The sequence below is a fragment of the Vicugna pacos genome, chromosome 1, assembly GCF_048564905.1.
Source record: "Vicugna pacos chromosome 1, VicPac4, whole genome shotgun sequence".
Taxonomy (NCBI): Eukaryota; Metazoa; Chordata; class Mammalia; order Artiodactyla; family Camelidae; genus Vicugna; species Vicugna pacos.
Window position 1 is genome coordinate 27359807 of NC_132987.1, and position 13063 is coordinate 27372869.

A 13063-nucleotide genomic window follows, 5' to 3' on the forward strand; every position below is an offset into this window, starting at 1 on the left:
AAGGGGAAACACATACTGTCCCATAATCCTTTCCCAGTGGGAGCCTGTTATGATTCCCCAGGGAGAGGCACCTGCCTGAGGTTTGGGAGGTGGAGAGGAGCAGCAGCCATCGTCAACCAGCGGTGGGAAGGTGGATGTTCAGGGATGCAGTTGTTTGTTTGTTGCCTGCACTGAAATGTGAGGCTGCCACTCCTCTGAGGAGCTCCTGCCACTGTCTCCCTTGATGTGTTGGCTTCGTGGCTTCCTGAGATTCCCTCACTTCCAGTTTTCCTGGAAGCCAGCAGGGGTGTTCCTTGACCTTCACTTCCCCAGCCTTTGGGTAGAAGCACCTGGTACCTCCCGCTGTCTGTTTTCCTGACGGAACTCTGGCCGATGGGGACACTTCTGCTTACTTGCTCGTTCTCTGCTGCCCCGAAAGTGAGTTGTTTCATTTTCCAACTAAGAATGCAAACCAGTGAGGACTCAGGATGTGCTCTAAATTTGTAATACAGCACATTTCTTGGTACTTCCTAGTCATATACACTTCACTTGAAACCCGCCCCCCACACCCCCTGCTCCGAGAAAAACTCGACAAAACAAATGAAAGCACCATTATTCTTAGTTAAATGTTCTCATTTATCATAGCTGCAATTGTTTTTATTGTGTCTTGCTTTATACCAGAATTGTGACAAAGGGCAATTAGTTTTACAGAAAGTGAAGAAAGGTAGGAAGGTTGCTTTAATTTTTCCCAAACCTGGCTGGAGGGGAAATTCACACATCCTTCAAGTTTATGAAACAGGCGTCGGATCTTTATTAAACTGGCCAGCAGAAGAAGATCATCTCCATTCAGGTACCGGAGCGCTGGGATCTCCTTAGGGTTCTCTAGCTTTTCAGCAAAGAGAAAGAAAAGGAAACTCAGGGTCCAAGGGTGGAAATGTGACTGTGGAACCAGGAGATGGGAGGAGATGGAACCAGAGGCAGCACGAATTTGGGGTTGGATTCCTTCTTGAATCTAATTATCTATAAACAGGGGCAGTACTGGAAATTCGAACCTGAATGGGTATGAGCTGAAATGCTGTGGAGATCCGAGAGACTAGAGCAGGCCAGACCAAACAGAATTTGGATAATTCCTTTCAAATGTGTAGTTTGTTCACGTCATTTAGCAGCATATGACGGGAACGCAGAGATGCTGCAGGCAGGTCTCTGGGAAAGGCCCAGTGTGGACAGCACGGTGCGTGCTGGCCTGGAGCTGGGAAGGCCCTGAGGGGCAGCCTTCCCCAGAGACGCTAGCACCTGAGCTGGGCTTTTCAGAAGGACCAAGAGGACTAAAACGCTGTTCTTCCTCCTAAAATGTGCCCCTTCTTCCAGGAGGCAGGTCCACATTAACCTCCCCAAGACGCTTTCTTGTCCTCTGCTCTCCCCACTCCCTCACAGCCTTCAGTGATTCAGGCTGATGCTGCCTCGTTGCAGCTGCAGGAAGGTGAAGGTCTGTTAGCCGGAGGTGTTTCCAGGCTGGGGCTTCAGGACCAGTCTCACTGGGGCACGTAGCCTCCGTGGGGCGGGCTAAATGCAAACCCAGCTACTACCTCCTGCAAGCAGAGTGATCACTTACCTGCCAGAGACCCGAGAATTTGCAGTATCTTCCTGCATTTTCATCTCTCCCCACATTGGAAAGAAGGGAGGGAGGGAGGGAGGGAGGAGATGGGGAGAGGAGGATGAGATGGCTGAGTACTGAAAATGGATCACCATTTTTAGTTTTCCCTGAATCCCAAATCCCATAAAATGGCAGAAAGTGTTTTTAGAGAGTAAATCAATAATAGTTCTAGAAAATAGGCAAGATACTCATCAAGAGGAATAATCTTGAGGAATTCCTGAAAATTGAGAAGCAGCTGGGACCACATCCATAGAGAGAGAAAGCTCCCACGTTCTGAGCTCAAAGTCAACAGCAGTGGAAGGAGGAGGGGCCCTAAGGAAGACCTGAGGATGGTCGGGTGGGAGGCAGCCCTTGCCCTGCTCTCTGTGTGAGCCACGGTGCCCCCAGCTGAGGCTGGCTGCTGGGGCTCGCCTTCCACCCCTCAGCGGCCCGTACCACTCTCCACGGCTGGCAGAACGTGGGAGAACGGGGATGCCCAACGAGAGGCACCAGGTTTATCTATCAGAGGTACTAATACTCAGAGAAACAGAGTTAGTAGCCAGAGAAAGGTCTTAGAATATATATATATATATAGTGTTATTATTTTCCTAGGAATTTGAGAGAATTGTAGTTGTCAAGGAAAAGATATACCTGGAGGATTCAGAGCTTAGCTCTATGCATACAGAAAAAAAGATATGTTAACAATGTTAGAATAACCATTAAAACACAACATATTAAAAGATTGAGTCTGTCAGGTTGAGGAAGGCAACAAAATCCAGTTATATGCTGTTTGCCAGAGACACATCTAAATCAAAGCTACATAAAAAGGTTGAAAATCAAAGGATGAAAAAAATGTACAAAGCCAACGCTAACTGGAAGAGAGCAGGTGTGGCAATTTTACATCATAGGAAATAGCATTTAAGGCAAAGACCATTATTTTAAAGGGAAATTGGAAATAATACTGATGATATTAAAATTTTTTCAGAATAACAAAACTCGCTGAGACACAGAGTCATGTAGTGGGCTCAGCTGCAGGGCATCTAAGTGAGCTGGCCCAGGGATGAGGGCTGTACCTCACCACAAACACAGTCGACCTCTTTAATTTTCTAACCACAGAGCTTCAAGACATATAAAGCAAAACCTGATAGAAATAGTAGGAAACATGAACAGATTCACCATCATGTTGGGAGACTTTGACACATCTCTCAGAAATAAACCAACAAGACAAAAAGAATAGAGAGAGAAGTGTGAATAGAACAATTAGACATATACAATTTTGTGCCAAAAAATAATACACCTTTTGGAGGGTCAAATATACATGGAGCAGTCGTAGATTATGTCATCAACCACCAAGAGAAAATGAATACATTTTAAATAGCAGAAAAAATTGTAAGCTATATTCCTTGACCATCTAGAAATTAACAAGAAAAGGGTAGTAAACTTTAAGAAACTATTTGAAAATTTGATAACTACTGAGTTGAAGAAATCAAAATAGAAACTATAAACTAGGGGAAAAAAATGAAAGCATTACATATTAGAATTTGTGACATACATATGGCCAAAGAGGCACTCACAGAGTGTCAGGGTGGAGGTGGGGGTAGGGGGGCTGCGAATTTACACAGGGTGTCAGGAAAGGACTTTGAAAACTGAAGAAAGTGCAGCAACTATGTGCTAAATGGGGCAGGGGGAACATTTTAAGTTGAGGGGATAGTAAGTGCAAAGGCCCTGTGGCAGGGACGTGCCTCGTATTGTCTAGCACAGCAGAAAGGCTAGTGTGGTTGGAGTAGAGTGGGTAGGAAACGAGGGAATATTAAAAGAAGAGAGTCCAGATCACATGTGGTATTGCAGGTCTTTTACAGGATCTTGGCTTTTACCCTGAATAGGATTAGAAGTCACTAGATAGTTTTGACTAGACTTATGTTTTCAAAGTATCACTCCCACTTTCATGTTAGAATAGACTTTAGGAAGACTGGAAGGTGGGAAACTCAGTAAAAGGCTATTGTAATAATTCTAACAAGAGGCATATTGGGTACATGAGGCAGACAAAGGTGACAGTAGTGAAGGATGCAAGGAGTGCAGGAGTTTGGAGATATGTTGGAGTTTACAGGACTTGCAGATAAAAGATGTGGGGTTGTAAAACTGAGAACAGGGTAACTACTCCAGAGTTTTGGATTTGAGCAACTGAAAGAATGCAGATGCCATTTTCTGAGATGGAGAAGGCAGAAAGTAGAGCGAGCTTTCAAATCTCATTTTGCTCTGTTAAGTTTCTAGTGCCCTCCTGGACACCAACTGGAGATGCAGGGTCAGAACCCAGCTCTCCTGACAGAGCCAGGAGAGAAAGCCAGGGGCTTTCTGCTAGAGCACGCAGAAAACCCAACCAAACACAAAGTCCTAAAACCAAATCCCCAAAGCTGCACTACTCAGTCACAGAGGGAACACTCATTAAATGTGTTATGAATCAAGTCTGAACTAAAAGGAATTTCTAAGGAAGAAGAAACTGTCAGGCTGCCTCAAATCCATATGAAACTTTCAATATTTTTTCACTGAATTCCAGAATTCACAGTAGTGCACAGTAAATTACACACAAGTATAATCTATCAGTAATAACATAATTTTACTCTTATTATTCTAAATAGTTTAAACTGTTATAAAAAAATGTACCTACCTTCACTTTGGTTCCGACACTGATTCTTGCCTGTTGGCCCATTGCTAGGAAAGTGATTGAAATCTTGTCTTGTTCTAAGATGCGGATTCCAACATAATGGTTCAAAGCCAGAAAGACAGGTTTAAATGAAACAAAGGGTGAGGAAGTGACAGAACTTGACCAATTCCAAGCCCTTATTCTGTTGCCAGCTTGATCTGAATATTGACCGCCCAAGATATTGATGTATACCCTGGACAGAAAGGAAATTAAAAATCAGAAACAGTACCATTGTAATTCAGCCGTGAAATTAGCCCTGTCATTTGCTAACCAAGAGGAGTAGCAGTTTATACTAGCCGATAGCATATGAATAGTGGAGAACCTCAGGTAATCTTAGGAGTGATAACACTGTGGCCGAATTCTATATTAATTTGAAGTGCTGGATATAATTCAAGACCTGCTGATAAACCAAGATGGATCCAAAGGATGGAACCAGGATGGAAAATGATGTGCTGGGGAGGATGAAGAGGGAGCAGAAAGGTTGTCTGAATGAGAAGAAATACAGGAAAAGAGGCTCTTCCTGAAATAGGGGAGAAGACCAGTGCTTAGACTGTGCCAAAATGAAGGCCAGTGGGCGTAAGTCTGGGGAAGGCCGAACTGACCTCAGTACAGAGAGCAGTTTTCTAATAATACCCAAAATCTGGGGCGGGGGGGTGGGAGGAGTCCTTCAGGAGGCCTCTCATCAGGACCAGGTGTGGGCAGGAGAGGCTCAGGGAACATCTCTGTCATCACTGTGGTTCAGAAGAGCTCGGTAGTGGAGCAGAAGGGGGAACAGAGACCACAGAGGCTTCCCCAATCTCTTAGCATCGCTAACGCCACATTTTGCTACAGCACCTACAAATACAGCCCTGAGCTGTCAGATCAAGCGGCACTAGTGAGCGCCTTTCTACTCAGTTAGCTCCTTCTCACACTCTCACCTTTTTCTATCTCTTTCTTGAGGAGAGAGAACAGGTATAGTTGTGGCTTAATTTGATAATAAACTATTTTTTTAAGCAAGATGAATTGGCCATGAGGGCCAGCTAGAGTAAGATAACTAACATCTTATTTTCTCAGTTTTGGTTAGTGGCAATAATCTTATAGCAAAAGTACAAGTGAGAAATTGAGGTGATTAACTTAATTGTATCTGGGGAGAGGGAGATTTAGTTTTATCTTGCTATGTAGGTGAAAATAACATTGGGCTAAAATTATCTTGAGGAATTTTTTATTTAATAAACTTTCTTTGAGTCTATCCTGTGTACAGATAACATGTTATGTAGTGGCAAAGATTCAGGGTGAACCTCAGTCCAGCAGGGGATGTGGGTTTGCTACATAAGAGGCAGCTAGAGGGGCTAAGAGAGCATCAGGGAGTCACATCAGAGGGCACAGGATTTCAGCTGGTGGGTCAGAGGGCTTCACTGGTAGGGGAAAAGTTCTAGAAGCCAGTGACCATCTGGTGACGATTAATATCATGCCCTACCACATGTAATATAGAATTGTTTTAATTGTATAGTCAGTTACAATGTGTCAGTTTCTGCTGTACAGCACAGTGTCCCAGTCATGCATATACATATATATTCATTTTCATATTCTTTTTCATTAAAGGTTATTACAAGATATTGAATATAGTTCCCTGTGCTATACAGAAGAAATTTGTTTGCTTATTTTAGTCTATTTTTATATATAGTGGCTAACATTTGCAAATCTAAAACTCGTAAATTTATCCCCTGGTAACCATAAGATTGTTTACTATGTCAGTGAGTCTGTTTCTATTTTGTAGGTAAGTTCATAGTGACTTTTTTTTTTTTTGGTTCCACACACAAGTAATATCATATGGTGTTTTTCTTTCTCTTTCTGGCTTACTTCACTTAGAATGATGATCTCTGGGTCTGGGTCCATCCATGTTGCTGCAAATGGCATTATTTTATTCTTTTCTATGGCTGAGTAGTATTCCATTGTATAAATATACCACATCTTTATCCAGTTATCTGTTGATGGACATTTAGGTTGTTTCCATGTTTTGGCTATTGTATATAGTGCTGCTATGAACATTGGGGTGCACATATCTTTTTGAATTAGAGTTCCCTCTGGAAATATGCCCAGGAGAGGGATTGCTAGATCATATGGTAAGTCCATTTTTAGTCTTTTGAGGAATCTCCATACTGTTTTCCATAATGGCTGCACCAAATTACATTCCCACCAGCAGTGTCGGAGGGTTCCCTTTTCTCCACACCCTCTCCAGCATTTATCATTCATGGACTTTTGAATGATGGCCACTCTGACTGGTGTGAGGTGATACCTTGTAGTTTTGATTTGCATTTCTCTGATAATTAGCCATATAGAGTATTTTTTCATATGCCTATTGGCCATTTGTATGTCTTCATTGGAGAATTACTTGTTTAGGTCTTCTGCCCATTTTTGGATTGGGTTGTTTAGTTTTTTGTTATTACGTTGTATAAGCTGTTTATATATTCTGGAAATTAAGCCTTTGTCAGTCACATTATTTGCAAATATTTTCTCCCATTCTGTAGGTTGTCATTTTGTTTTGCTTATGGGTTTCTTTGGTGTGCAAAAGCTTGTAAGTTTAATCAGGTCCCATTTGTTAATTTTTGCTTTTATTTCTATTGCCTGGGTAGACTGCCCTAGGAGAACATTGCTAAGATTTATGTCAGAAAATGTTTGCCTGTGTTTTCTTCTTTGAGGCTTATAGTGTCTTGTCTTATATTTAAGTCTTTAAGCCACTTTGAGTTTTATTTTTGTATATAGTGTGAGGGAGTATTGTAACTTCATTAATTTGCATGCTGCTATCCAGTTTTCCCAACACCACTTGTGGAAGAGACTGTCTCCATTGTATATTCTTGCTGCTTTTGTCAAAGATTAATTGATCATAGGTCTTTGGGTTTATTTCTGGGCTCTCTATTCTGTTCCATTGATCCATATGTCTGTTTTTATGCCAATACCATGCTGTTTTGATTACTGTAGCTCTGTAGTATTGTATGAAGTCTGGGAGGGTTATTCCTCCAACTTCATTCTTTTTCTTCAATATTGGTTTGGCAATTCTGGGTCTTTTGTGGTTCCATATAAGTTTTAGGATTATTTGTTCTAGTTCTGTGAAAAATGTCATGGGTAATTTGATAGGGATCGCATTAAATCTGTAGATTGCCTTGGGCAGTATGGCCATTTTAACAATATTGATTCTTCAAATCCAAGAGCATTAGAATTGTTATTGACTCTGAAGAATAAGTAGAAATTCTCCAGTATACTTGGGGGTAATGGATTGACTTCTGTTTTGGACTAGAAGCACAAATAGCTCTTTGTGTCTTAACTTTCTTGAGTACTGGCAGAGTGTTCAAACTCTGTCAGTTTTTGGCAGAGTTTCTCAAGATGAGATTGTTATACCTGTAAATAATTTAAAGGGAGAGAATATCTCTTTCTGAAAAGCTTAAAAAGATTAAATTATATTTGAAGTTAGAATCCCAATTTCACTTTCTCAGGCTAAATGAAATAATATGAAGTCACAGAGTATATAAGTTAATAAATCAAAATGGGATCAGGATCTTAGTTTCTCTAGAGATTTTGTTTGTATGTTATTGGTGGTGGTGGCTATAGGAAGCTTGTTAGGAATATATCTCAAACAGTAACAACACAGTATAGTAGTTGTCCATTGCAAATTTTTTCCATAGATGTGGCAGTTTAACATTATCAAGGCATAGGCTCTAGAGAGGCTTAGGTTCATATCTCAAATTCCTAGGGTGCCCATATAATTTATTTAGAGGTTTTTTTCTAATATTAAATTCATATAGTTCATATTTTCTTGCTGTTGGTATAAAAAAATATGATGAGTTTTCTTTTACATAGTTGCCTAGGATTTTTCCCCTGAGAAGCATATGGAATGATATAAATCAAAAATTTCTCTGAGTTGAATATTACTATCTAAAGACCATTAATGTAAATAACTCTTCTTAAATACATTTTTGTCATTTAAAAGGGAAAAATAAAATTTTTACTTATAAAATGAGTAAGTTCTGGGGATCTAATATATAGCATAATGATTATAGTTAATACTGTATTATATACTTGAAAGTTGTTGAGAGTGTATCTTATTAAATTAAATTAAAGTATAATTCGCAATGTTGTGTTAATTTCTGGTGCACAACAAAGTGATTCAGTTATACATACATATATATATATTCTTTTTCATATTCTTTTTATTATAGCTTATTACAAGCTATTGAATATGGTTCCCTGTGCTATATAGTAGGACCTTGTTGTTTATCTATTTTATATATAGTAGTTTGTATCTGCTAATCCCAGACTCCTAATTTATCCCTTCCCCTGCTTCCACCTTTGGTAACTATAAGTTGGTTTTCTATATCTATGAGTCTATTTCTGTTTTGTAAATAAGTTCAATTGTGTCATTTTTAAGATTTAACATATAAGTGGTATCATATGATATTTGTCTTTTCCTGACTTACTTCACCAAGTATGATAATCTCTTGGTCCATCCATGTTGCTGCAAATGGCATGATTTCATTCCATATTATGGCTCTGTAGTATTTCATCATATATATGTGTATATATATATACATATATATACACACACACACATATATATGCCACAACTTCTTTATCCAGTCATCTGTTGATGGACATTTAGATTGCTTCCATATCTTGCCTGTTATTAATAGTGCTGCTATGAATATTGGGATGCATGTATCTTAAATGTTCTTGACACAAAAAATAAATGGTAATTATGTGACATGATACAGGTGTTAGCTATTTATGCTTTGGTGGTAATCATTTTGCACTATATATGTGTATCAAATCAACATGTTGCACACTTTGAACTTACATGTTATATGCCAATTATATCTCAATAAAGTTGAAAAAAATAAAAGGGAAAAATAACATTTCACAAAATCCAAGAAAAATGGCAGCAGGAGGAACTTAGAAGCCTACCAGACATTTCCATTGGAATGATAGCAGGAACTTCTGCCAGAAGAATCTAGCACTGCCAGGATTGCAGGGTTAGTGGATATGTCATCTTGGACTATACAAGTGAAGCCATTTGTCTTGTTGGGCACTCGGATGATGGCTAGGTTCCCAGATGGGTAGCTGAGATTAGATAAGGTCATTTGGGTTATTCTAATGGTCTTTGACTATTCTGGGAAGAAACTGAATTTATGAGAGAGCCCTTTGAGATGATAAAGCTGTCTAAAAATGAACGAAATGTACTATGTTAATAGAATAAGAAGCAAAAAATAGATGATCATCTCAATAAACACAGAAAAAGCATTTGACAAAACCTTTTCATGATAAATGACTCAATGAACTAGGAATAGAAGGGAACCTCTTCAACCTGAAAAGAACAAAAATCCACAGCCAACATCATACTTAGTATACTTCATACTTAATGATGAAAGACTAGATGTTTTCTCCCTAAGATCAGGAACTAAACAAAAATGTCCCATCTCCCTTCTTCCATTCAACATTGTACTGGATGTTCCAGTCAGGAAATTTTTATAAAAGAAAAAGAAATGAAGGCATCCAGATTGGAAATGGAAGAAGTAAAACTATCTCTACTTGCAGATGACATGCTCTTGTATTTAGAAAATCCTGAGGAATCCACAAAACAATGTATTAGAACTAACAAACAAGTCTAACAGGCTAAAAGATCAATATGTAAAAATAAATTATATTTCTTTACACTAGCAGTGAAAATTTTGAAAATGAAATTAAGAAAATAATTTGATTTACAATAGCATCAAAAAGAATAAAATATGCTGAGAATAATTCACTGATTGTTAATATTCAGTTCTGTCTAAGCTGATCAGAAGTCCAGAGCTGAAGTAAACAACATTGATTCTGAATCATTTTGAAAATCAGCCATAGCCTTCAAGGGAGTGAAAAAGAATTAAAGCCAGGGCAGAAAATGACAACTAATAAAGTTATTTTTACAGCTTATTACTGGGGTTTGACTAAACATCCAGGCAGCTATGACTAAAAGTGACTTTCTCTTAAAAAGTGAGGCCCTTAGTTCACCAAAAAAGTCCTCCTCATTTCATTATTTTGTTTTGTTTTACTTTCCTGGAGATATTAAATGTCCTTTATGTTGAAATAGCAAATGGCCCGGTCATCAGGCAGAAGTTCAACTGATCAATAGCTTAGTGTTCCACAAAATGGATATTGAATTTTTGCATTAAAAAATACCATGCTGCTCATGGATGTGTAAACTGGTACACATTTTCTGAGGGGCAAAATCTATTAAAACTTTAAAATGTCCATAATTTCTTACATAGAATTTCTATTCCTATGTATCCAATTCAAGGAAATATATGCACAAAGCTGTTCATTTATTTACCTGTTATATATAACAGCCCCAAATTGTGAAACCACCTTTGACCTGTATTAGGGGGTAGGTTAAATCAATTATAGTACCTCCCTATGATGGAATACCTTGTGGTTATAAAAATGGTGGTGTATCTCTATATTTATTGCATATTAATACTCATAACTTTATTATTTATTTATTTACTGTATAATATATAATATGTAAAAGGGCAAGTTACAAAATATGAAAAACTTGTTGAAAAATTAATTTTAAAGAACTATATAATTGCTTATAGGAAAAAGTAAAGAAAGATGTATAAAATGTTAACAGCTTTCCTCTGGGTGGTAGGATTTGGGGGTAATATCTGTTTTTTTCTTTATATTTTTCTATCTATTTTTTGTCTTTTTCTTTTTGTGAAGAAATAAAGCTAGTGCAAATAACTTGTTGAAAGAAAGGATACAATATTTGCATTGTGCCATCTGGAAATGAAGTCAGAAACTTGCTTCCGTGTTTATAGTGCTTCTCGAAGAGCTCATTCCTCACGATCTGTACACCACGGAAAATAAAGGGACACTTAACTGTTTCAGGTACAACACATAGAGTGTGACAATAACAGACATCCTCCGCTTGCTTGACAGCAATGCAAACCATTTCTTAATTTAAATGTTTGGTTCTGTATCAGCAACAGGGAACAGTCTTTAGGAATCATTGAAGATTGTCCCTAACCCCTGCAGAAAACTTGATAAAACCCTTCTGGCAGGTGTCTGATGTTACATATCTGTTGGAAGGGTTTTTGTTTTTTGTTTTTATTGAAGCAAAATTTTTTTTAACTCAATAGGCAAGATAGATGACAGTAATTAGGCTTCAGTCAGGATTATATTTTAAATCATCATCATCATAGCAAACACTTAAAAAGAGCTGATCATATGCGAGGTATTTCCTTTTTAAAATTAAGGTATAGTTGTTATTACAATATTACATAAGTTTTAGGTGAACAACATAGTGATTTTATAATCTTTAATCACACATAGTAGTCTGTACTTCTTAATCCCCTCCTCTTACCTTGCCCCTCCCCCACCCTCCCCCCACTGGAAACCACTAGTTTGTTCTCTATGTCTATCAATCTGTTTCTTTTTTTGTTATATTTACTAGTTTATCTTTTAGATTTTACATGTAAGTGATATCATACAGTATTTGTCTTTCTCTGTCTGACTAATTTTGCTTAGTATAATGTCCTCAAGGACCATCCATCTTATTGCAGATGGCAACATTTCATTCTTTTTTATGGCTCAGTAGTATTCTGGTGTGTGTGTGTGTGTGTGTGTGTGTGTGTGTGTGTGTGTGTGTGTGTATTACATCTTCTTTATCCATTCATCTGTTGATGGACAGTTAGGTTGCTTCCACACCTTGGCAAGTGTAAATAATGCTGCTGTGAACATTGGGGTGCATCTATCTTTTTAAATTAGTGTTTTCATTTTTTTCAGATATATACCCAGGAGTGGAATTGCTAGGTCACATGGTAGTTCCATTTTTAGTTTTTTTAGAAACCTCCATACTATTTTCCACAGTGGCTGCACCATTTTACATTCCCACCAGCAGTGTACAAGGGTTCCCTTTTCTCCACATCCTCACCAACATTTGTTATTTGTGTTCTTTTTGATGATAGCCATTTTGACAGGTGTGAGGTGATATCTCACTGTGATTTTAATTTGCATTTTCCTGATGATTAGCAATGTTGAGCATCTTTTCATGTGCCTATTGGCCATCTGTATGTCTTTGAAAAAATGTCTATTCAAGTCTTCTGCTCATTTTAAAATTGTTTATTTTTTATTTATTTACTTTTACCTTATCCACATATTACTATAAAAACAAAAGAGATTGAAAAAATCCAGCTGTGGCACAATGTAAATATTCTATATCCTGATTGTAGTGGTGATTACATAACTGTCAAAATTCATAGAGCTGTACATCTAAAAATGTGAGCATTACTGTAAATTATACTTCAATAAACTGTATACTCCAGAATAAGCCGCAGCATCTGGTATGTTCAAGGCTCCTCTTGAAATTCATTTGAGCAAAACACTAGTGGAGTCTGGGAAGATTACAAAAGGAATACAAAGAGATGTTCCTTATTATATCTCCAAGTTTAACTATTTTCTGTGTAAAATACTCAATATGGAAATGGATTTGTACTCAACAATGTTTTATAATAAACTAAAGATTCAGTTTAGTTCTATTTATTCCTAATTTTAAATTGTAATAAAACAGATACAAGAATTCCTAGGGCTAAACAATGCATTAAACAATTTAAATTTTCACGCAAATGTTGCCATTTATTTTGAAAGATAATACATTTTTCACTTTTATGTAATATGACACACATTCAGATCAATGCTAAAATATGCTATTTTGTTAATGAGTAATTATGAAGTGATCACCCAAG

At 37.8% G+C, this 13063-nt stretch overlaps 1 protein-coding gene across 2 annotated transcripts in view; it reads right to left on the minus strand.

Annotated features, from left to right (window-relative positions):
- Positions 1-591: 591 nt before the first annotated feature.
- The window catches only part of ERICH6 (glutamate rich 6), a 31356-nt gene continuing 18884 nt past the window's right edge, over positions 592-13063 (minus strand). The window contains exons 11-14 of one of the 2 annotated variants that reach the window (XM_031678895.2): positions 11081-11166; positions 9249-9404; positions 4278-4506; positions 592-865 (exon numbers count right to left, since the gene is read on the minus strand). In XM_031678895.2, the coding sequence (XP_031534755.2) occupies positions 602-865; positions 4278-4506; positions 9249-9404; positions 11081-11166 (735 nt within the window). In that variant the 3' untranslated portion in view covers positions 592-601. The remainder of the gene's footprint in view (positions 866-4277; positions 4507-9248; positions 9405-11080; positions 11167-13063) is intronic. The other variant, XM_072959011.1, reaches the window with a different exon arrangement.